The sequence below is a fragment of the Enoplosus armatus genome, chromosome 9 (assembly GCF_043641665.1).
Source record: "Enoplosus armatus isolate fEnoArm2 chromosome 9, fEnoArm2.hap1, whole genome shotgun sequence".
NCBI lineage: Eukaryota > Metazoa > Chordata > Actinopteri > Centrarchiformes > Enoplosidae > Enoplosus > Enoplosus armatus.
Window position 1 is genome coordinate 21,468,645 of NC_092188.1, and position 22,679 is coordinate 21,491,323.

General features: G+C 43.8%; 3 protein-coding genes across 12 annotated transcripts in view; 2 read left to right on the forward strand and 1 right to left on the reverse strand.

Moving 5' to 3' along the window:
* rims2a (regulating synaptic membrane exocytosis 2a) overlaps positions 1-4,690 on the forward strand; it is a 135,196-nt gene extending 130,506 nt beyond the window's left edge. For 9 of the 10 annotated variants that reach the window (XM_070911386.1, XM_070911387.1, XM_070911385.1 and 6 more), the window contains 5 exons: positions 3,257-3,398; positions 3,595-3,707; positions 3,957-4,058; positions 4,219-4,358; positions 4,487-4,690. In XM_070911386.1, coding sequence (XP_070767487.1) covers positions 3,257-3,398; positions 3,595-3,707; positions 3,957-4,058; positions 4,219-4,358; positions 4,487-4,690 — 701 coding nt within the window. Of the gene's footprint in view, positions 1-378; positions 524-3,256; positions 3,399-3,594; positions 3,708-3,956; positions 4,059-4,218; positions 4,359-4,486 lie in introns of those variants that run through there. The other variant, XM_070911394.1, reaches the window with a different exon arrangement.
* A 3,442-nt stretch (positions 4,691-8,132) lies between these two features.
* Positions 8,133-10,179, forward strand: LOC139290824 (dendritic cell-specific transmembrane protein). Its single transcript, XM_070912689.1, has 4 exons — positions 8,133-8,166; positions 8,344-9,452; positions 9,536-9,868; positions 9,954-10,179. The coding sequence occupies exons 1-4, from the start codon at positions 8,133-8,135 to the stop codon at positions 10,011-10,013; spliced, it is 1,536 nt and encodes a 511-aa protein (XP_070768790.1). The 3' UTR covers positions 10,014-10,179.
* Positions 10,180-12,610: 2,431 nt separating this feature from the next.
* Positions 12,611-22,011, reverse strand: dpys (dihydropyrimidinase). Its single transcript, XM_070911468.1, has 9 exons — positions 21,760-22,011; positions 20,149-20,307; positions 19,797-19,976; positions 17,899-18,088; positions 17,436-17,592; positions 17,045-17,186; positions 16,003-16,145; positions 12,883-13,090; positions 12,611-12,744 (listed from the first exon to the last, which is right to left on the reverse strand). The coding sequence occupies exons 1-9, from the start codon at positions 22,009-22,011 to the stop codon at positions 12,685-12,687; spliced, it is 1,491 nt and encodes a 496-aa protein (XP_070767569.1). The 3' UTR covers positions 12,611-12,684.
* Between the last annotated feature and the right edge of the window lie 668 nt (positions 22,012-22,679).

The following is a 22,679-nucleotide window of genomic DNA, read 5'->3' on the forward strand; positions in this document are numbered from 1 at the left end:
GCCAGGCGAGGTGCGCCTGAGCAGCCTGGCTCTCTGATTGGTGGAGCGCGATGCAGCTCTTTCCCCTCCCCCCCTGAAGAAAGAGGTGCAGCAGGAACGTCAGACCCAGACGGCACAAGACTCGGCTACTGAAGCCACATTTTCTGAAGCTCTCCCTAAGATGCAGCCTACAGAGCATCTGGGGACAAACTAGATGGTAGCACAGACCTGATCTCCTACAGCACAGAGTCTTCTACGACTGGTTCTTAGGAATTTTATCAAACAGATTAAATTTGAGTTCATTTTGAAACCTTTATCATTTAAGATCAGCTAGAGAAGCAAAAGCTGACTTCTAGTGCGTTCGATTCACCGCATTGAGAAGGACGGCCGCTGGTCACCATGGGCAGGCAGGGCCACGATACCTCTGCTGCGGCTCCTGGGATGCGTATCCAGCGCTCCCAGAGCAAGATGAGCCTGTCTGCATCGTTTGAAGCGCTGGCCGTCTATTTCCCCTGCATGAACTCCTTCGATGAGGAGGACGGAGGTAAGACGACATCCGGGGAAATGTCACAGCTGTGCTGTTTAACATGAGGCAGAGAGGGTGGAGATGGATGTAGGATTAGTGGGAAGATGCAGAGGTAGTGATTGTTTGGAGAATTGGGGGCATGTTGAGAGATGTAATTAGTTTAATTAGAATGACAGGGTAGTAATATGGTGCTTGAGCTGTGTGTGGTAATATTACTAATTGATATATATATATATATATATGCCTACATCTCAGGAGCAGTCAGTTTATCATCCAGCCCATCAGTGTGTTGTGAAATGCACACACTGCTTCTGTTGTTGCTACTGCCGTCAGTGGTGGTGTTGACATAGGAACCTGTCTGCTGATATATGCTAATCTCACCAATATCTCATTTCTTCTTGGTGACTTTAAATCTGACTCTGAATGAAAACAAAGCAATTAGTAAGTGGACTGAGACATTGTTTAGTATCTTGTGGGTGGTAGTGTTTATTTAGCTTAGGACTGTCACTTCAAATTTCCTGAACAGTAGTGATGACGCCTACTGTATGTTTATATTTATGCCTCCCATGATGCTCTCACCACTTCCTATTCCAGTGGCAGGGGAGTTATTCTCAGAGAAACGGAGTACATTGTGGATTTGCATTCACTCTTTCATACCTCTACTTTTATTACCTCTAAAAATGTCATCACACCAGATTTTATTTCTTTTTTTTAGCTCCAGCTTCACACACACATTTACTCACACTTCCAGTGCTGGCCGCCGATCAGCTCCACTAGACTGTCATTGTCTTTTTTTCTATCTGGCAAGGCCGAGATTTGAGGGCACTGACCTTCTGGTGTCGAGCCAGTTTGTCGAACCTTCAGGTCACTGCTGCTTCGGGCTTGACAGATACTTTACAGAAGTGCTTGGCCCGACATTCTCCAGCCAGTGCTGATAATGCTCCTGTCTTTGGCACATTTACCTCATCTGACATAACTTTAAATGCAGTTGTGTGCATATTTGTTTTGTCTTTAAAGTGGATACATACAGTGTGTGTGTGTGATGTGTATGTATGTAAACAGGATTTCGGAGTTATGGTCTACGCCATGGTGTGTTCATGGATCAATCTGTTACAAATATAAGATCCCCTATTCATTGGTATTATAGCATAGCAAGTAGAGTAAGGGCTGCATATTTGTGATTTGAATCAGCAGTGTAAATGAGAACATATGCATCTCATAATTTGTGCAAAAAGCAGGAAAAGAGATTTGCCTTGCTTGAAAGTGGTGTGTTTTTAATGTTGATGGATTGATTGGTTGGCGGAAGAGATGTATGAGCAGCCGTTTTGCTGCTGACGTCAGAGACGACCTCTGTGGCTCCGTCTCCCATTGTAACCTGTGAAGAGCTAGAGGAGGAGGAGGAGGCGGAAGCCGGCTGAATGACTGAGATTTCAAGGCTGAAAGGCTCCACGTCTGTTTACACCCGCCTGAGATAGGACACAGGATCATCTCTCCTCTCCTCTCCTCAGCTCCTCCTCTGGCGAGACGAGGGAGGAGAGAGGAGGGAGAGTGAAGACAGCAGGCGCCACAAAGGGCCCATGATGCTGCTGCAGTAGGAATGCGCTGTTCGAGACGTGATTCATCCGCACACACTGGGAAATTACAATGTGACAACGGCGTAAGGTCTATGGATAGCCGATTGTTTGTCATCACTTTGCACCTGGGGCTTGCAAACTGACAGCAACTCTTTTATTACTTTCGTCTGGCTTGGCAGCGATTATCTGACCTCTGGGAAATAACACGCTGCCCTCATTCTGCATTCATTTGATTACGGACGAGAAAAAAGAAATTCCATAACTATAATTTGTGCAACTAACTTTTAGTAATGCTTGCTTGGCCATAGGCATGCAAGATGTTTAAACTGGATATATTTCAGGCGCTAACACACCAGTTAGACAGAGCTCAGTGGCTAAATATCAAGTGAAGTATCTAATACAGACACAACCAATGTGTGTCATTTCATTTTAGGCTCCCGAGCGTCTTTACTGCATGTTGTGATGGCTCTCTCTTTGCTCAGACTGCAGGAGAATGTGCTTGCCTCTTTCTTAACGGGATTCAAAATGAAACATAACAGTGATGCTGTGTGTGTATGTGTGCGTGTGTGTGTGTGTGCTGGTTGCCAGGCGGGTGTTTACCGATTGGAGCATTCGTACTTTTTGTGTTGGTATCTGTGCATCTGCCACAGGCGCAGCCACGTGGCCCCCACACGCAGGTTGTCAGGGAGGCTGGGTGGAGATGAGCAGCGGCAGGGATAATGGGGGGAGTCAGCTGTCATCTTGGATCAGCGAGGATGGGGGGGGGGACGCAGACGTTGGATGTTTGTAGGTGGAGCACGGACTTACTACATCTCCCACAAGACCCCCAGAGGGGGGCTGTGCATGTTGTTCTGTTCAACAGACACACAAAGAGCCATACTTCTGTAGAGCTCGCTGAATGAGTGACCTGGTTCGACTGTCTCAGTGAGATTGCAGTGATCCTTCCTAGAATAAGATATACTCGTGTCTTGGTACAGAGACTGATTTCCATTCAGAGTTGTCATTGTGTTTTGTTTTCCCTCTGGAGTGATGCTTCTGTGAGCCAATGAGAGTAATAATCCATGTGAACGCAACTCGCTGTGTGAGTCACAAAATGATTCAGTGTCGTGGATTAACAGTCTCCATCGCTCTTTCTCTCTCTGCCTCTCTCTGTCTTTGCGTGTCTTTCTGTGCGCAGAAGCGGGAGGTAAGAAGTTGCGCAGCACGATCCAGCGGAGCACAGAGACGGGCCTGGCGGTGGAGATGAGGAGCAGGATGACTCGGCAGGCCAGCCGGGAGTCCACGGACGGCAGCATGAACAGCTACAGCTCCGAGGGAAAGTAAGGACACGAGCACTCACGTTCTCAAAACGCTCCTACAGACATCTTTGACTGGGAGCAGTTTGTATAAACACAGCAAACAATTCAAAACTTTGGTTTGATATATTCGTTTTCGCTCCTCCTGATCTTCATGACATTTAATAGGCCACAGCACCTTTCATCTCCGTGGTAACCGGTGTGCCTGTCTCTCTTTCAGTCTCATCTTCCCTGGTGTGAGGCTCTCCTCAGATGCTCAGTTCAGTGACTTCCTGGATGGTCTTGGCCCCGCCCAGCTGGTCGGACGACAGACGTTGGCTACTCCACCTATGGGTGAGAACAAGAATCACTTTATTCTATACATCAACATGGTAGCTTGGTAAAGCTCTTTGCACTTAAAATTTAAAATCTTAATGAAGCAAGCTTATTCACCTTGTAAGTCATACGTGATTGTATTCTTTATATACTGTCAAATATATATATATATATATACAATACAAACTTGTATTAACTTACCTTATAGACTGATAAATCTTAAGAAAGTAGTGTGTGTTAACAGTTTTTGCTGTTTTTGTTATTCAGGTGACATCCAGATCGGTATGGTGGACAAGAAAGGAGCACTGGAGGTGGAGATCATCAGAGCCCGTGGCCTTGTGGGAAAACCAGGTTCCAAGGCACTGCCAGGTAATTTAAGCTCTGACACTGTCATTATCACAGGCAATTACACACTTATCTCATAAATTCAACGTACCCGCAGATAGATGGTAAAAGTTTCCTTAGGGCTTTGGGATATATACATTTTCTCACCTCTCCTGCGTCCCCCTCTCCTCTCCCCTCTCCTCAGCACCATATGTAAAGGTCTACCTTTTGGAAAACGGAGTCTGCATAGCCAAAAAGAAAACAAAAGTAGCAAGAAAAACCTTGGATCCTCTTTACCAGCAGCAACTGCCGTTTGAGGAGAGTCCGGGAGGGAAGGTGTTACAGGTAATTAGCGTCTCACAGTAATTAAAGCAGAAACTCTGAATCAGTCTCACTAAAACAACTTAATTTCTCTCTGTTTAAACTCGTGTCCTCCTTTTGATTCATTTCGTTTCCTGTGTTCTTCCCTGCAGGTCATCGTTTGGGGCGACTATGGACGTATGGACCATAAATCATTCATGGGAGCAGTTCAGATACTGTTAGATGAGCTGGACCTGTCCAACATGGTGATTGGCTGGTTCAAGCTCTTTCCTCCTTCCTCATTGGTGGACCCTACTCTGGCCCCACTGACAAGAAGAGCTTCCCAATCCTCACTGGACAGTTTCTCTCGATCATAGCAGCGTGTGGACTGATAGCGTTGTTGTAGCAGCCAGTGTTGCGATTACAGGACACGCCCCCCGGTTACACTGCATGCTTGATGTTGTGTCTTCTGAGCCTGTTTCTAGGGGTGCAAACGTGATCCTGTGTTTTAAGCAAAAACGTTGCGCACATTGTGCACGTGGCGAAGCGTGTTGCGAGCGCCCGGCGGCCGGGATTGCCGGGTGTTGTTGTTGTTGTTTGGAGGAAGCTGGAATGAACTCCTTAGCACGAGGAATCCGTCAGTTCCAGGTTTTCATCCAATTCGAAGCCATGGGGGTCAGTACTGGGAACCACTAAACGAGTTCTACAGAAACCCTTTTCGAATGAAAAATAAATGTTTTGCTTTGATTTTTTTTTTTGGTTTTGTTTTCATTTGTTTTGTTTTATTTTTTTCTTTTAATGTCAGTGTACTTGTATCTGAAGGGGGTGACAGTGTTTCTAACCAGATGCTTGGTCACGCCACGCCAACAGACCTAGCTGTGTAGATGGAGTTTTGGAGACCATCACTTTGGGTGAGGTGTGTCCCAGCTTATATCCACCCCCACACACACACACCCCCCCACCCCCCCAAAACCCCAAAAGAGATGCCCTGCATATAGGTTTATGTACTGAATCAACCCGTACTGGTAAATCACCAGAAAGACTTCAAAATGAATCAGAGGCAATATTGAAGTGGCTACCATCAACACTCAGAATATACAGTAAAGATCCAAACCCAATGAAAAGATGTACAATCTACCATCATTCTTTCTCTGTTGATATATTGTATGAAAATTAAATGAGAAAAAAAAAGTATTTTTATTTTCCTTTTTAGTTCATTTGCATGGACACAAATTTAGCTGAATTAAAAAAGAAAAAAGAAAATTATTTTCTTGAGGCTGCAACTTGCAAAAAAAGACGAAGAAAAATAAATAAAACAGATCAGCCATTTTCAACAATTTATATTATTTTTAAAGATAAATTTCACTAGTGCATGGTTTTCAAGGGGAGTGAATGCAACATCGTGATTTAAAAAAAAAAGAAGACATTGTTTCTCATTCTTTAGACCATTCATGAGTCTGTGTTCTGCAGACATGCAGATAAGGAAAGAAACTTAAAGGAAACTTTTGGAGTTATCTAACAGAAAATGTTTATGTGACAAAAAGTGATAATGAAAATAAATGTAAATTATTTATTTCATTGTAAAAGGCTCACGCCTTATAAAGATAAACATTATGTGCAAATTGTACATGTTTCTCTTTTTCTTCCTTGTCCCAGGGTACTTCTCATTGTACTATTCATCGCTACCATTGTTCAGTCCCCTGATATTGTCCAGATTTTAGGACTGTTGGTTATTTTACAGTTCTGTATTGTTTCAGTATGTATTTGATTTGGGATTTGATTTGTTTAACAAGCATGTTGAAAAGGATTTTCTGCAACATGGCTTGGGCACACCTTAAAGTAACTCAGCATGTTTTGATAAAGATGATATTTGGAATTTTTGCAGTTTCTTGTACAGTGCATGTCAACTTCATTACTTTTCTCCCTCACCTTAAATTGAACTCTACAGCAAATTAGTTCTTGGTCTTCCACGGCCAATTATTGAAGTTTTAACAAAAAACATTCCACCCCCAAGGTCATGTTTTCTTTCAGGTTTTTGAGAAAAAAAAGTGACAAGGAAAATATTTTATATTTAATGGAGGTTGAAGAAACAGTTGTGATTGCAAGTGTATTTTATTTCAGTATTGTTGACGAACATGCAAAAATAATCTGTGTTGGTACAGCAAGAGGTCTATACCTAATCAAGAGGCAGCAGACATGCAAGAGATGTGTGTTGCTCTGGTTCAATTTTACAGGCACTGTTTGTGAAGATGAGCTAATCACAAGTTCAAATAACAAGGGATATTGCCACAGAAAATGTTTTTTTTTTCTTGTTTTAATGAAAATGAAATTAATTTACTATATTTTTGTTAGTTTTATTTAAAAGCCAAGACCAGTTTATTTTTTATTTTCTATTTTTAGTAATTATAAATACTTCTCGTGTCTGGGAAGTATATGAATCTTATAGTTGCAGTATGTCTGAATGAAATTGAACCGAGGCATTATTCCTTTTCCATATGACGATAATACGTTTTAATGTCCAAGAAAACCTTGTCGCTGTAACAAGCTACAGTGTATATTTTCATTTGAATTTTCATTGTACATACCTTTAGATGTCAGAATTTGAATAAACGAGCTACCATGAATAGATTGATAGACTCTTTTGGAACAGGAAAAATGCCTCACATGAAGACAAAGACATATGTTATTTATCCTTTTGAATGCCTTTTCATTTTCTCTTTTTGGTGCAATGTGTTAATGCCAAGGCTATGTCTTGGTTAAGTATGGTTGAGTACAGAGATTTATGTAAGTTATTTTTCAAATTAAAAATAAAAAATTGATATTACACTGATGCCAAGTGTTGGGTGATGATGACAATTAACACACACACACACACACACACACACACACACACACACACACACACACACACGCGTGTAACATGCTTTCTATAGAAACTGTATGTAAGAAGTAACTGCTAAAGGGGCACTGCAGCAATTTAGTATTGCGCTTTATCAGAGTTTGAGGGTTTGTTAGATGAGGCACAGAAATACTGATTATTAGTCCTTAGTATGGGTCAAGCTCCAAAAATGACATCACGTTGACTTGAATATCACCGCAGTATAATGTACATGATTTTTGGAACATTTGGATGGAAGTCATCGTCTTCTCTAGAGCCACGCAGCTAGCACGGCTAATAACAAGTAGCCCTCAGTGTTTGACATAAATGATGTGTTTTCAAAGATTTTGAAAGAGTTCGAACTCTACATGAACTCAACAGCCTTTCACTCTTTCAGTACCTCTTACTGCATGTGACACTTCCACAGGCTTTTCAGGGTGAAGCTGCTGACGTAGAGACCCTGCTATCATTATCAAGTCATTATTTTCCCCGTTGAAAGTCGTGATCTGAGTCAGATAGCTGCTTTCGAGGGAAAGCATTCAACCTTGATAATTACAGCACAATTCAATAACTTTACTAGATGACAATGTGGAAATAACCTTACAATCGCAACGCTTACGTTTCCTTATTGCTGTGAAGAGGAGTCCACTGCCACCTGCTCCTTTTAAAAGGTATTTTTTAGGGCTTTTATCACGTTTGCTGTTGAAATGTCTCAGAGTGTGTACACCAAGTAATCTGAATGTATACATACAGCACATTAGTAGCACACAGCCTTGCAATCCTCAACAAAATACTAAAAGCACAATCAAGTCTCACGCTGTCAACGTTCAGCTTCTGCTTTTGGTTGAAAAATAGGGATGACTGGGAAATGACGACTGACTGTGGTTTGAGGGGACAGAAGAGTTCCTGTTTTCGCCGTATTTAAGGAGAATGCAGACTGCATGCATGAGAACAGATGTCGAGTGCTACACGGCAGGTTTGTACTGTTTGTGTCTTTCATTGCATTAATGCTCATATTTAAGGCATGTTGACAGTCTAAATGTATCTTTTCAGATTGCAATTTTGACAGAAAGGTGAAGCCATTTAGTTGAATATTAAATGCTGTATATCTTTTGCAATTATCTGCTCATCTAACCTCTTTTTTTCAATGTGGCTGTTGCACTCACACAGTGTTGGGTTTCCCCCCCCCCCCTCTGTCTCCTTCGGTATCCAGGATGCTGCTCTCATGGATTGCAATAAAACAGAGCTGCAAGGATATTGGTTATCTAGCTTTGGATGTTTTCATAACCGGCAAAAGGGATGGCTTTGGAATAACTCTCCTCCTCCTCCTCACCTGTAGCTTCTCCAGCCTCCTGCTCAGCTCCCTGCTCCTCCTGTACCTCCTCTCCACCCTCAACTATGAGCTGGCTGTGGCTGGAGGGATCGCCGGCTGCTTTGGGGCACTACTGACCGTTGCCCTCTTCCTGTCAAAGCGAGTGAGGTGCTTGGGGACTCTATTTGTGATCTCTGTTTTCATGAAGAAGAGTCGGAACCTGCTCCTGACTGCTGGAACCAGTTTAGTGGTTCTTAGGAATATCCGCAACACCCTGGAGAACCTCACGGGCCTGGTCAGGAGCATGATTTGCAACCTGAGGGCCAAGAAAGCAGCCATCATTGCTCCATTCAGTAACTATGTGAAGCTGTTGAAGTGGCTCGGAAACATGCTCAAGGGGGTTACAGACTTAGGGGTCTTGAACCTTGACTCCCAACTCAAGGTCTCACCCAGGCTGGAATCAGAACTATTCGGAGAGAAGCTCGCTGAAGCGGAGCAGAGGCTGAATGAAACCGTGAAGTATCTGCGGTCAGTTATGAACACAGTCTCCTCCGTGAGCGAGAGGCTGTTTCCTGCCGTCAGCTTCCTCGTTCTCGCCATGTTTATAGCGCTGCACATAAAGAAATTCTGCAACGACATGAAATATGAAAACAGGTTCATCAGCGGCAAGTTTGTCCGTTTTGATGAGAAGCAGAAGGCGGAGGGAAAGCCCCACGTCCTCCCCCTCACGCCGGAGGAGGAGAAGCTGTACACCGCTGTCCCCTCCGCCCGTCCCACCTCCAGAGAGGGGAAAGCCATGCTGAAGTTTGGTGTTCCAGTTGTCTCCCATTTTGTGTCTTGGGTCATATTCATAACTGTGGATGCCTTATTGTACTGTTTTGTTGACATTGTAACAAGAAAGTTATCAGAGCTGGAACCATTCCATGTCCCATTGTTGATGAGCATCAAAGTAAGTCTGTTTGTGACAGTGTAAGACCTGCTGATACTTCTGCATTTACAGTGTTCGACACTGAATACCATTTATCTTCTCAGGGGATTGCGACTTTGATAGGGATACCGTTTGGGGAGGAAAGCCACGAAAAAGACTTCTCCTACTCTGTGACCCTGTTTGAGAAGAAGTGTCTTCCTAAACCCAAGCTGCTGCTCTACAACTCTGTCGTCCCTTTGGCTGCCATCCTCCTCACTCTGCTCGTCATGTCTCTGATGGCTGCCAAAGCGGCCCAGCTCAGGCTGATGGTCTGCGAGCGGTTCTTCTCCACCGCTGCCGAGGAGAGAGTGGAATACCTGCACAGCAAAATCCTGAGGAAGAGACTGAAAAGGAGGAGGGAGAAAAGCATCTGCAGCCTCGCGTCACTCTATTTTAAGGTATATATGCATTGCTGCGTCTCACTAGTTAAGTGTGTATAAAGCATAAGGGTGATAACCATAAGGGTTGGTCTTCTCTTTTCAGCCACATTTCTGGTGCCCACTGCTCTTCAGGCCCAGAGAGGATCCACAAAGTGTCGTGTGAGGACGTTTCTGCTGGGTTCACCTTTATTCTGTGAATGAGGAAGCACACAGAGACATAAGAAAGTCTCCTAGTGGAGTCTGTAGAGTTCAGACTGCTGTTGTGGATGGTTTAAAATCAAGCCCCCAGATGGTTGATGGAAGTGTCCCACAAGGATCAATAATAGGCCTCCTGATATTTATTCAATACATAAATAATGTTTATTTTCTAACTTAAAAGGTCCATTTTTCTGACGATTATACAACCCATTATGCTCTCTACACAGGATGATGGAGATTTATTGTATGGGAAGACTATGAACCTTACAACTGGAATGAAATGAAAAACATCTGAGGGAGTTTAAACTTATATATTTATACATATATTTATTTTAGTGTGTTTTAGTTTGTGTGTGTGTGTGTGTGTGAGACTCCTTTTTGTGACTGAATTTTCTTGTTGTGATGTTGTGTATATAACGTATCTGGTGTTATTTAATTACATATATGGATACTTTTCTATATTATATTTTGTGGGACATTTTGAACAATAAATGCCTGCTGCTCAAACACTGTCGCCCCATTCCTTGTCTTTACCTGTGCTGTATCAGTGTAGTTGCTAAAGTAGTTCATGAAGTTATATCATTACATGACACATGACATTACATAACAGATCAGTCTGCCAGTCGACAGCGATGGTAACCATGGAGTGTTTCATCATGGTTTGTGGACGGAATGCTTTCTCACTGATTATAATAGCCCACCAATTACAAACCATAAATCAAGAGGTTATGAATTCAATTCAGCTTAGCTTCAATGAGCACTCGGCAACCAGGCATTTCACTTGACTCGTCAGAGACATTAAATACATTAACATCATCTAACAAGGCAGATGACAGTATCCTGTGAAGAATCTATCCCAAACCGTGAGCAGAATCCATGAGATAACGACTTGACGTGTTTCATTTTACGTGGTACCTCATTTAAGTTGGCAATTATGCATTCATGAGGGTAGCAGTGGATCCTATTATAAGCACTCCTCTGTATTTGTCTTAGATAACAGAGCACCAAACAGAATCTAAAACACAGAGGCAGGCCTCTGTGTTTTACGTCCATGCTTAATGCTCCCCTGCAGAGTGTGTGCGGCACAGCGGCATTTGCTTACATAATCTATGACAGATGTCCCCTACATGTGCAGTGAACAGCACAGTCCACTTTCCACTTACACACTGTCACTGCTCATCGACGTCTCACAGGTGTTCGTCTCAGATTTGACCCCAGTGTTATTTTCCTTTCGAGTTAAATGGAATCAGCAATCAACTTCCTCCTATTGTTATCATCTGGGACACATAACCTCAAATTGTTCTTAATGAGCAGACCGGACTGTTTGCATAGTTTGTATGAATAATGTAAAAATAGTGCACTCTTATATGTGTACTAATAAAAAAAAAAAAGAGGCAACGATGTCCTCCAATTTAAATGAAAGGTTTTCTCCGCTCTGCTAAAATGGTTTGCCTTGACTTACTTTCGGTTACACAAGAGGAATTGAGACGGCTGAAGCGACATTAAAAACTGTTCCAGTGCTTTCTTCCTTGTTGTTCACGTCTATGAACTCCAGTTAGAATCTGTAGATGGCTGCGGAGAGTATCCAGTAGGGCGCGTCTCACCATTTACTCTACAATCCCACACCGTCCCTTCCACTGCCAGAGACAAGAGGAAGGAAGTGGTGCAGCTCAAGGATGAGTAGGCCTTCTGTGACTCACACGCTGCCGCTGACCCGTGTGGCAACCTGATAAGCTCACATTATGTCTCAACTGGCCCTGCGGCATTAATACCACGCCAGCATGCCAGCCCAATAGGAAGCTGCCACATGATGGTCGGTGACAGCCACAGACCTTTTTTACCATGGGAAAGGGGTGAATGCAGTCCATACATGGGCATAGATGCAGCGCATATGATACTGCGCGATGCTGCTGAATATGCAAATACCGAGTCAATCTGGGTCAACAAAGTAAATCTTAATACTTTCACGCATGTCAGTACATTTTAATGAATATTTCATCAAAGGGAAGGATGCTTTTGGGTGAGAAACATCAGTCCTGTTACCAATGGCAACAAACATTTGGGGGGGGGGGGGGGGGGGTTGAGAATGTAAAAATACCAGTAAAAGAAGAATCAGGCACATCTAAAGCCAGTTTTTAAAAATTGTTTTATAACAAATGTGTATGTGCCTCTTTTCTAATCACAGCTACCATGCAAAACCCCTCCTTTCATTCCTTACAGTGAATTACTCGATTGCATAATGTACGTTAGAGCAAATATCATTTTCCGCAGCACAGTGGGTTCTAGCGGCCTGTGCACTGAGCAGAGCTGACCTGGAAACCCCACGCGGTCGAACAAATATAATGAAGGTATGAAATGCCAACAGAACATTGACCTAAGTGTGGATCAGAGTTGGCCTAAAGACCAACAGCCCCACCTATACGGCACACGGCGGTTTAAGTGACGAAGCAGTGTATGTGTGACTTGCACAAAGATGTCAAAACAGTCACATGTTAAGAAAACGTAGAAACCGCTCAGGTCAGCAGGTTTTTCAGTGAGACAGCATTCAGTTGTTTTGGCTTTGGTAGCTTCTGGATTGTACTGGAGACACACACAGCTGGGGTTTCAAAGTGCCTCTCACGCTCCAGCTCAGTTATTCACACAGCGATGACTTTGCCTTCATAGGGCTCTCTGATCACAGCTGTAGGTTTCCCCACCTGCAGAGAAATAAAGGTTAAGTGACCTTTGTGGACAGTACCTCGTCGGGTTACTTCAAATTCAACATGAATCTGAATTTCATCAGTGAATTTCAACGTGTTATTGTCTAGTGTTGAAACATGTGGGCCTTGACCGACCTGCTCCCTTTGCTTGATTCTTTTGTAAACAAAGTCAGAGAAGGGTTTTCTGGGGATGAATTTGCCGTGCCCGGGTGACACCTTTAGCCGCCCATCCTCATAGACCACTTTGCCTCTGGAGATGGTGATGACAGGGACACCGTGGCACTCCATGCCCTCGAAGATGTTGTAGTCCACGGCCTGGTGGTGGGTCTTGGCTGATATCTTCCTACCGAGACACAAAGATACAACTACAGGTTTGCAAACAACGACTGAAAACGACTTCATCACATGCAGCCCTTGTGATAGCGTGCTTATATGGGACAACATGAAGCTATTGTGAGACTTTAATGCATTCCGTTCTGATCTGAAGCGGATCGAATCAGGCCAAGATGTACTCTGTTACTGGAGTTACTGCAGCTCACTTACTTTGCAGCAACAAGCAATATAATATAATGTATTATTTACAACTTTACAACTCTACTCTCTTCTCTAAAAAGGCTGGAGTGGGATGTTGAATAAGAATGAGCTTTGATGAAGACCCAAACACATTTAGCACGGCAGAAAAGATGGAAATACTTTCAATGATTTATCTAAAAGCACTCATGGTGAGATTGAATTAAGACTCCTAATTGAATGCTCTTGCTTGTGCTGTACTATGCCACTGCTATGATATCTCTGCAACCACATGTAACCAGTGTCAATGTAACCAAATACAGGTTTGAGGTATTAGTGCTTTTTATTTTTATGCTGCATATGCTCCTACTATATTGTACTTTTCACTCCATTCATCTGATGTAGATTGCGGATTAAGATTTTACATACAGGAGATATGATGAACAAACTACCACACAATAATATATACAGTAAGGTAGTTAGCAGTTGGCTCCACCTTCAGCAACCAGTAAAATGCTGCTTAAACATTACTGCATTAGTCATAATAATCCAATGACACAATATACGAGCTCAAAGGGGCCACTTGCCTGCATGAAAGGATGTCCAGTTTACTTTTGACACTAAGGACATTTTGCTAGGACACATTTATTTTGTATTATAGTTGTTTTACTACTTTTACTTAAACCTGCAATAAATGACAGATTCTTGGCCACTTGGCAACAAAAGGAAAAAGCTGTAAACACAACACTGACATATTACACCTGTAAGCCGATATGTCAGCACTCATTTGGAGTCATGTCTCTGTCCACCTGACGATTCAAAGTCCAACATTCACTCTCCTTTTAGCTCTGTTCTTTGGTCTCCACTGATCATTTGGCTTTTCAGCTGCCAAATTTGTCTGTCTGCCATTTTTGTGCTGGGAAGGTAGCGTACAGTGCGTTTTTTTTAGAGCTATTTTGCTGAAAAACAACACTAAAAGCGGTGCGAGTGAACCAAAACTGTAAAGTCACGGTACATAAAACCAAATCAATGAGCTGAAAGGCACAAAGATGCTCTGTGGTAAAGAACCTGTATGCTTCTACCGCTGCACGTTGTTACGGATAGTAGCAGTAGTCATAACTTAATGCATGTTTCAAGCATTATTAAAGACATCTTTCCGGAAAATGAAGAAAATCCAATTACAGCACTTCATAGTAAAATAATCAAATTGCTCTTTACAGTACAGATTGATGGTGTCTAACAAAGAGACTCATGTCTGTGTGAAAAGACTAAATCAGCGACTCTTTTTCCTTTTTTTTTATTCACACATGCACATTTCCTGTTGATTTGTAAAGACAGACACCGTGCCTAGTGTGCCCCGACAAAAACAAGACGTGTCCTCAGTATGCAAGTAGCCCAATTATGAGACACAAGGCAATTGACTGAGCTTCCTCGGCGTTTCTGGTTATGCAACTGTTTTGTGGCCCCTGGCCCCGGATGTTATGAAGCGACACTTGCGCTGAGGGCAATTAATTACGCAGTTTCACAGATGAATTCACGGCTGCGGCAATCAAACATGAGGCGCTCTCATGCTTGAAAGGCATTGTAACGGCCACAGACATGCACACACGGCGAAGGCGGAGACAAACAGGTGATGTCGGAGGCCTGAGAGGGTCAAAGAAAAAGATGTCAACTCCTCCACAGTAAGAACCGTGGAGGTATCAGGTCTCAAACAAGCTTTTCCAATGTTACCAGTGAATTCATTTACAGCAAATTACACTGGGGTGTAATGTGTTCTTCTCCAATTCACATCAGCAGTTAGTGAGTTCCCTGAGGGGCTCAGCCCAGATTCTCCAGCAAACAGAGCAGCACAGTGCCATTCTGGCTTATATAAGCCTCAGTGTGCTACAATACGCGAGCTACTGGAATGCAAAACGGTCCCCTTTGCCTGCATCTGTGCGTGTGCTCCACAGAACAGCATATTGTCCTGCGCTCCAAATCGGGGACTTAATAATAAGAAAACGGAAAGAAACAATCACATGATCCGTTATACACACACACACACACACACACACACACAGCCTTATGGTATTCTGAGCCGGTTACTGAAAATATCCTTCATGCCGTATGAAAATTGGTTTAGCTCCCACGTGAAATATTCGTCATCTTTAAGATCCTCACCGTGACCCATCAGCGTCGTCCCACTGATGCTCAGCTTATGTAAGTGTGTTAAAATCCTTCCTAAAAAAATAACCAAACATGGGAAAGAATGAATCATTCCAACAGTCCTTTTTAATGACTAAATGTGATTCATATGTAAATTGTGTTTTAATTTGCAGCTGTAGATCAGTGATGACATACCCAGACTTCTGCATGGAGCACAGACGTAATCAGCTTACGTGTTGGGGTTAATGTGTGTGTGTGTGTGTGTGTGTGTGTGTGTGTGTGTTGAGGTGGCACAAGATGAAAGATACATCACTTCTCCTTTTAGCTGCCTGCATGCTTTTACTGCTAAACTTTAAAAAAAAACCTTATCTTATTCAACCGCAATGCTCGACACCCTGAAGACATGCTTTCAAGTTAGCCCAATGTTTCAGCAGCACCATCTGCAGTTGAAGCCGCTGATAGCACTGCCAGAAATGTTTAACTTAACACTGAGAGATAAGAGAGCATTCAGAATGCGCATCGGAGTCGCACACATTTTGAACTGCACGCAGACAGCTTTCTTTTCCAGCTCTATTTCCAAAGCTGGAGTCGGGCCCTCACCTTGTCATCTTGGGGTCCCATATAACCACATCAGCATCGGAGTTCTTGGCGATGCGGCCTTTCTGCGGGTAGAAGTTGAAGATTTTTGCTGCGTTGCTGCTGGTGACGGCTACAAATCGATTCTCGTCCATTTTGCCGCTGTGCTGAGGGGGAGGAAAAAAACGCACAAAAGCGTCCGTTTTGAGTTAAAGGGGGTCACGGTGGATGACAACAACATACAGAATTAGCAGAGCAAAGGTCAGCGCTCAACTGTGCAGCGAGCCACTCATTTCTGCCACAATGCCATCTAATGTGTGATGTGTAAGCACTGTTGCATGTGGTAAATCTTTCCAGTGGCCTTGGGGCAACAACGGTGAGAAAATGCAACGCCTGCTCTTTGCAGCAATCTGCAGCTCCCAGAGTGCACGGCCTTCTCTGTTTGTATTGTAAAGATACTAATGAGAATAATGCGCAACGTGAGTAGCACAAGTAGAGCTGATACATTAAAAAGAATATACATTCTTAGCCTAACATTAAACTTGATACAAAATGAATGTATGTACATGGCCCACTAGGGATTAAAAAATCACCCCTGCCCACGGTTGTGTAGATGCATACACAGGGCCCCGAGCCATGCCACATCTTTACGACTTGATGTCAGCAAAGGGGCCCCAGAAGGAGCCTTGTCATTTCAAGTGATACTGTGCCTAAATGATGCATATCCCCCCAATAATTTGTCTCCCTTACACGATGAGTAATCAGCCTTGACTCTGCATCACAGCAAGAAGAATCAAGCTGACACAAGATACGTGCAAAAATTCTATTGAAAGAGCACAATTTAATTTGTGCTTACGTTTGTGCCATTTGCCCTGTTTTATGCATCTTCCTATTCAGCCCGCTGCCACATCACTGCGAACGGTGTAATTGCCCGGATCCTGGCAGGAAGCTGCGTAATAGCTGTTAATAGCAGATCATGCGGCTCACGCTTGCTGCTGTTTCAGACTTTGGCCTCGGCGTTGAACAAGGTCTGGTGAAGTGCATTCATGTCATCGTCGGGACGTACCACTCCTTTCTCCCAGATGACGGACATCCTGTCCTCCACGCCGTTCACTCCGTTGGGGATCTTGGTGAAGTCGTCTTTGCCGAGAGCCTTCTGGCACACGGAGAAGGTGCAGTTGTCCGTCCCCGTCACACTGAGATCATCGCTGGCACACGGGACGGATAAACACATGTATGGATGAATGGCAGAATAGATGCTGGGATGAATAAATGAAAAATACAAAACAAACACTAACAGCCGTAATTATTTAGTCATCATTGAGGCTCGGTGAGCTTCAGCATGTTTCCCTCTGTCCTCCTTCTATACGCTGACAAAAAACAGTTACCGGCACTTTCATGAGATTTTTACAATCTGCTGTGACGTTATTGGTTGCTCCGCTTTCAGTTCCACCTACTTGGCCAGTAGGTCCATGAGGTACCCAGGGGTGCTGGGGTCAGGTCTGAGGGGAGGACCCATGACAAAGGCAGCAGCATGGGCCCACTCTTTGTGCCAGTAGTGAGTGCCGTCTGTTCCCAATCCAGCTGCAATGGGCTCGCCGAACACCACACGCCCTGTAGAGAGAGAGAGAAATCCACTTTGACTGAATGTTGTTAGAAATGTATACTGTTTCAGAGGTCACATGACACCTGAGCAACTTCCACCTGCTGAGGAAGGCCATGGAATATGGCCAAAAACGTCAGGAATAGCTTAGTAAGTGACACTTGAGTTTAGAGTCTTTATCAGTGTTTCAGAGGCTTTACCACTATGACAAGAAGAGAAATCATGTGGAGACACTGAATATATTGGCTCTCATGTAGGGCCATCATGTCTCAACCTTGCCCTGTTCGAACAGCAGGTGGCAGCAGGCCCACACTCACCATCTCTGCGTGCATTAGACACCACCTTGGCGGCAGATTTGCTCATGACGTGGACCACATACAGCGGGCAGTTGACGGCGTGGGCGATGGTGATGGCTCGCTGGGTGGCCTCGGCCTCCACCTCCTCCGGCCGGCACAGCTCGTGGGCCTCGGGCCCCGTGATGCCCATGGACAGCATCTTCTTAGCCCCCTGACGAGTCCCAGCGGGGACGGAGACAGCAAGGCAGCATGAAGGTTAACAGAGATGGAAGGACAATAACAGCTGTCTGTCCAAGCAGAGAGGGCACGGACCAACTAAACTAACAGTGCAAGGAGCATGTGAAAACCAACAAGCCAAAGCTGTGTTTTAAAACACACCAACCCTTGTGTTTTGTTGAAACTGGCGTTACTTTGTTATTGTTCAGGGTCCCACAGACTCAACACTGCATGTGTAGGTAGATTATTGCAAAATTTTAAAAAGGGAATATTTCATCTTCTATGTGTTATATGTGCTATGCATGAACAAATATGTGTTCATTTTGTTTGCCAAAAAGTAATTTGCAGACCAAAAAATGCAGTATGTTGCATGAGTATGTTATCCTACATAGTGGTGTCACTAATGCTTTGGTTCAGTTAGACCCCAGAGACTCTGTTCGACCTCTTGTGAACAAAGTAGTGCTGCATATAAAGTGATGTCTTACAGCTGGGGTCTCTGTCTGTGGCAGACTTCTGAAATATGTTATCAGTTCAAAATCATGTTTAAGCAACTCATGAAATTGATAGAACACTGTTATGTTATGGCCCAAAGGACCCCAAACAGAACACTTGGGTTAACAAAACAAGTCCACGCTTACTACGCCCTCAACACATTTCCCAGTAACAGCATACGTCATGTGTTCTCCACCTGAGAGAGACACCACGTCTCACTTTTTTTACCCTTTTTTTGTGCATTTGCTGCTTCCTAGTGGTGAATTGTCGTCATGGCATAAAAAGAATAAAAAGATGAATTAGGAAATACAAACACATTTATGAGATATAAGTGGCCATTTTGACTTCTCAAAGCCGAAAAATACAGCTGTAACTAATAACACGAATTGTGGCTCCATTCCACTTTAGCATGGTAAGTAATGCCAGTGAGCCATTATGCACAACACAGAGGCCGCGGAACCAGCACATCTTAATGGAGCCAGGCGTTATTCATGTCACTAATCACAGTGGTGCTTCTCTGGATACGACATATGTCGACGCTGTAGACATTGGACACTGCTCATGGTACTTCATCACATTTGCTCTCATTCCTACCACAGACAGCGTCAGTGGACCGTGAACCACCTGGAATATGCAGGTGAGACAACACGTCCCTTCATTCAGAATTTTCAGATATTCTCACATTTTAAAAAGCAATGTCTTGCATTGCTTTCACTGAATACGACGGACTTTTCCATCACAATGTCTGTTCTTCTCTGACAGGATCTTGCATGAGGACACTCCCGTCATGGTTAAACATTAACCCGTAATTGTTTCTGGACTGTGGTGTGTTTACACATAGACAATATTTACCTGACCTTCCCTAACCAAACCTTTCCTGATTAAAAAAAAGGGCTTCAGCATGTATGCTTCTCTACTTGGGGGACGATTAGGATTGGTTTTGCTCAGATTTGAGCATTGTTGGTCAATTTACTGTGTCTGTCCATGCTTGGAAGAATGAGTTTACTATTATGAATGTGAAAAATGTTGACTTAAAGGAGTATTTGTTATACTACTAACAAATTATCTGCCCTAAAAATCACGTACTTCAGCAGGTTGTCAGTAGCTTAAGAGTGGAAATCACATTAAAACAGAAATGTTCCTTCCTTACCGCCGGTTTCCATGAATTCACTCTAGTTAATAAACAGGTTGTCACGTCTGCTCACACTAACCTCTGCAATCAGGTCTCCGTTCTCAGCATGCACCTGCGCTATAGCTCCAATCTCCTTACACTGGGAGAAGGCAGCATAAAGCTCGGAGTCCTGCAGCATGAACACATCTTTATAGGCCATAAACATCTTGAAGGAATTGACTCCCTTCTCTTCGGTCAGTGTCTGCATCTCCTTTTTGACCTGGAGGAAAGAAAAAGGTTCGGAGACGTACATGGAGGGGGTATGGGAAATTGGTGCTTTGACATTTTCTTTTTAACAGACACTTCCGTGTGCTGCCACTTCCAACCCCAATTCATTTGGAATAGACAAGCACACTTTTTTTGTATTTATTAACAATGATCCGCTCATTCACCTTGTCACTCCACCACGTGACGGCGACATGCAGCGAGTAGTCGCAGCAGACTTTGGGGTCAGCTGTCTTACGCCAGCAGTCGTAGGCCTCCAGGAGAGACTTGTCCCTTTGAGGGATGACAAAGTCCAGGATCATTGTGGTCCCTCCTGCTAGAGCGGCCTGGTGAAACACACACACACACACACGCATTACCACATAGATCCAAGTTAAAAGATTCACTTGCGAATGCTGCCAAGCTACGGGGTAGGAATGCTTAAAACAAAAAAATATCTTAAAGAATTTCAAGAATTGACAGATTTTTTAATAAATAACAGATTTCTGATTAAAAGCATCAACATTATCGAACAATATACAGCTTCCTATCAATGATAAGATGATATAAGGACACATCACTTTGATATGGAGTCATGTGCTGCAGGTTTATGCTGGATGAAAGCAGAGAACTGTCAGCGGGACGTAACAACAAACTCTCCTGAACAGCTAAGAGCACAGAAGTTAAACACCACGGTTGTCATGTCGGCGGGTGCTTCACATTGCTCAACATACTGCAGTAACCTGTGGCACCTTTATCAGCACTGTGTTGGACCGATTACTCAACACCAATGTCAATCAAACAAGAACTGCAAACCTGGACTGACCTCTGATCAGATCCGTATCCATGAGTTGAGGGAACGGAAATCATTTGCAAACTTAGATAGATGCGGCTTAAAACATGATACAGTTCATTATGGTGGAAAGGAACAACACACTATCTAATAAAGTAGATACCTGACACACACACACACACACACACACACACACACACTACCTATGTGAAGCTTGTAATGTTGACTCAGAATGATGACCATTATTGAGACTGCAGTTTAAGATGCTGTTTAGTCAGTGTTGGTGAGACTTCGCTGTGACTTCTGCACATCTGTTTCCCTTTGACACATGACAACATGCATTGTTGCGATTGATGCATTCAGACTGAGACTCTCTGGCCTCTTTGTTCCTCTCGACACGTTCCATTATGAAACTTGTGATTGTCACAGCTGCTAATTGGTATTTGATTTATTGTGACTCACTTGTATAGCAGCCCATTAAAGCTGCAATGTGCAAGGCGTGGACAAAATAACAGGAACACGAGGATCACTGCCTCACTGAAGTACAGCAATATGTTTGTGTAAAGTTCTTTGTTCAATACATGTTGTGCCACGCATGTAAGTTAAGTCAGACAAGTTCAAAATACACTTCTGGTCACAACCTTCAAAATAAAACACCAACGTGACTATCAAATCGAAAAGAAATACACATCTGTTTTTACACAAACTCCAAACCATTCAATAAAGATGTAAATTAAATACTAATACCACAAACTAGCCTAATCCTACACCTATAGTGCATCAGCAAATATATGGTGGGACAGTGATGATGACGATGAGGATGAGGCAGATGCTCACGGGAGTAATTGAGAGCCTACTATAAAAAGCAGGTTTGTAGCCTACAATAAAGCAATGCATCTATCTTTGGTAGTGAGTATGAATGTGGCGCCTTAAAGTGACGCTTCACTTCCGTCCTTCTCCCGTTTGTCTGCGTCTGCCTTGACGCACGGAAATAAAACACGTTCACCTGGGTTCCGATGTGGAAGTCGTCCACAGCCTTGGTGCCCATGAACGCCAGCTCCATGTGTGTGTGCGTGTCGATGCCGCCCGGGATCACCAGTTTATCGGCGGCATCGATGACGCGCACTCCCGCCGGGATCTGGAGCTCCCGTCCGACAGCCGCTATTTGCCCACCCTCGATGTAGACGTCGCAGACCGCGGAGCAGTCCTCGTTCACAACTCTGCCCCCTTTTATCAAGATCCCGCTGGGCTCCGCCATCCCTGCCGCTGAGAGAGAGTCTGACAAGTGCAGAGGACGCCGGGGGTTTGCGCAGAGTGTGTCCGGCTGTGACGGCAGAGCAGCAGGTAGACCCTCTGACACCGGTCCGCCTTGTGAGCGGCGAGTGGTGTGTTCAGGTACTCCAAAGTTCATGTGAGATACGGAGCCGAGCATTCACTGAGCTCCTGCCATGTAGGAGCAGTTTGACGTGTCAGACACCGCCCCGTTCAATATCTTACACATGAATAATATCTCTTTATAATATCTGAAGAACGACTGGCAGCACCTCGGCAGCTGCAACACATCAATGAATCCAGCCAGATGAAGCGCGTTCCAGTCTGGTTTTCACTGCATGCGTTTGGAGTTGGTGTTTATCTCCAACACAAGCCTGTTTTAAAAAAAACTCCCACTCGCAGGTAATATGATGGAAGTCATGGCCAGATTGACTCGCTAGGGGGCAGAGCATGAGCTGATCTGTCCCTCACTAACCCACCAGCCAGAGCCCTTGATAAACCTGGCTCCAGGTTTCCTACTGTGGCAGTTAGTTTGTGGTGTATGATTAAACAAATAACCTCTGCAGGACAGGTCTCAACATGTCAGATCATTTTACCACAAACCGACTGACATGCTGCTCCAGATAGTCAAGAACTAAACACAGAACAGATGCT

Excerpts from the sequence above, each read along its gene's own strand:
- LOC139290824 (XM_070912689.1), top strand. The coding sequence starts at position 8,133 with ATGCATGAGAACAGATGTCGAGTGCTACACGGCA. Across the intron at positions 8,167-8,343 it reads ATGTCGAGTGCTACACGGCA|GCTGTTGCACTCACACAGTG; the intron begins GGTTTGTACTGT and ends TTTTTCAATGTG. Across the intron at positions 9,453-9,535 it reads CATTGTTGATGAGCATCAAA|GGGATTGCGACTTTGATAGG; the intron begins GTAAGTCTGTTT and ends TTATCTTCTCAG.
- dpys (XM_070911468.1), bottom strand. The coding sequence starts at position 22,011 with ATGGCGGAGCCCAGCGGGATCTTGATAAAAGGGGGCAGAGTTGTGAAC. Across the intron at positions 17,593-17,898 it reads GTCTAATGCACGCAGAGATG|GGCGTGTGGTGTTCGGCGAG; the intron begins GTGAGTGTGGGC and ends CTCTCTCTACAG. Across the intron at positions 13,091-16,002 it reads TGGGACCCCAAGATGACAAG|GAAGATATCAGCCAAGACCC; the intron begins GTGAGGGCCCGA and ends GTGTCTCGGTAG.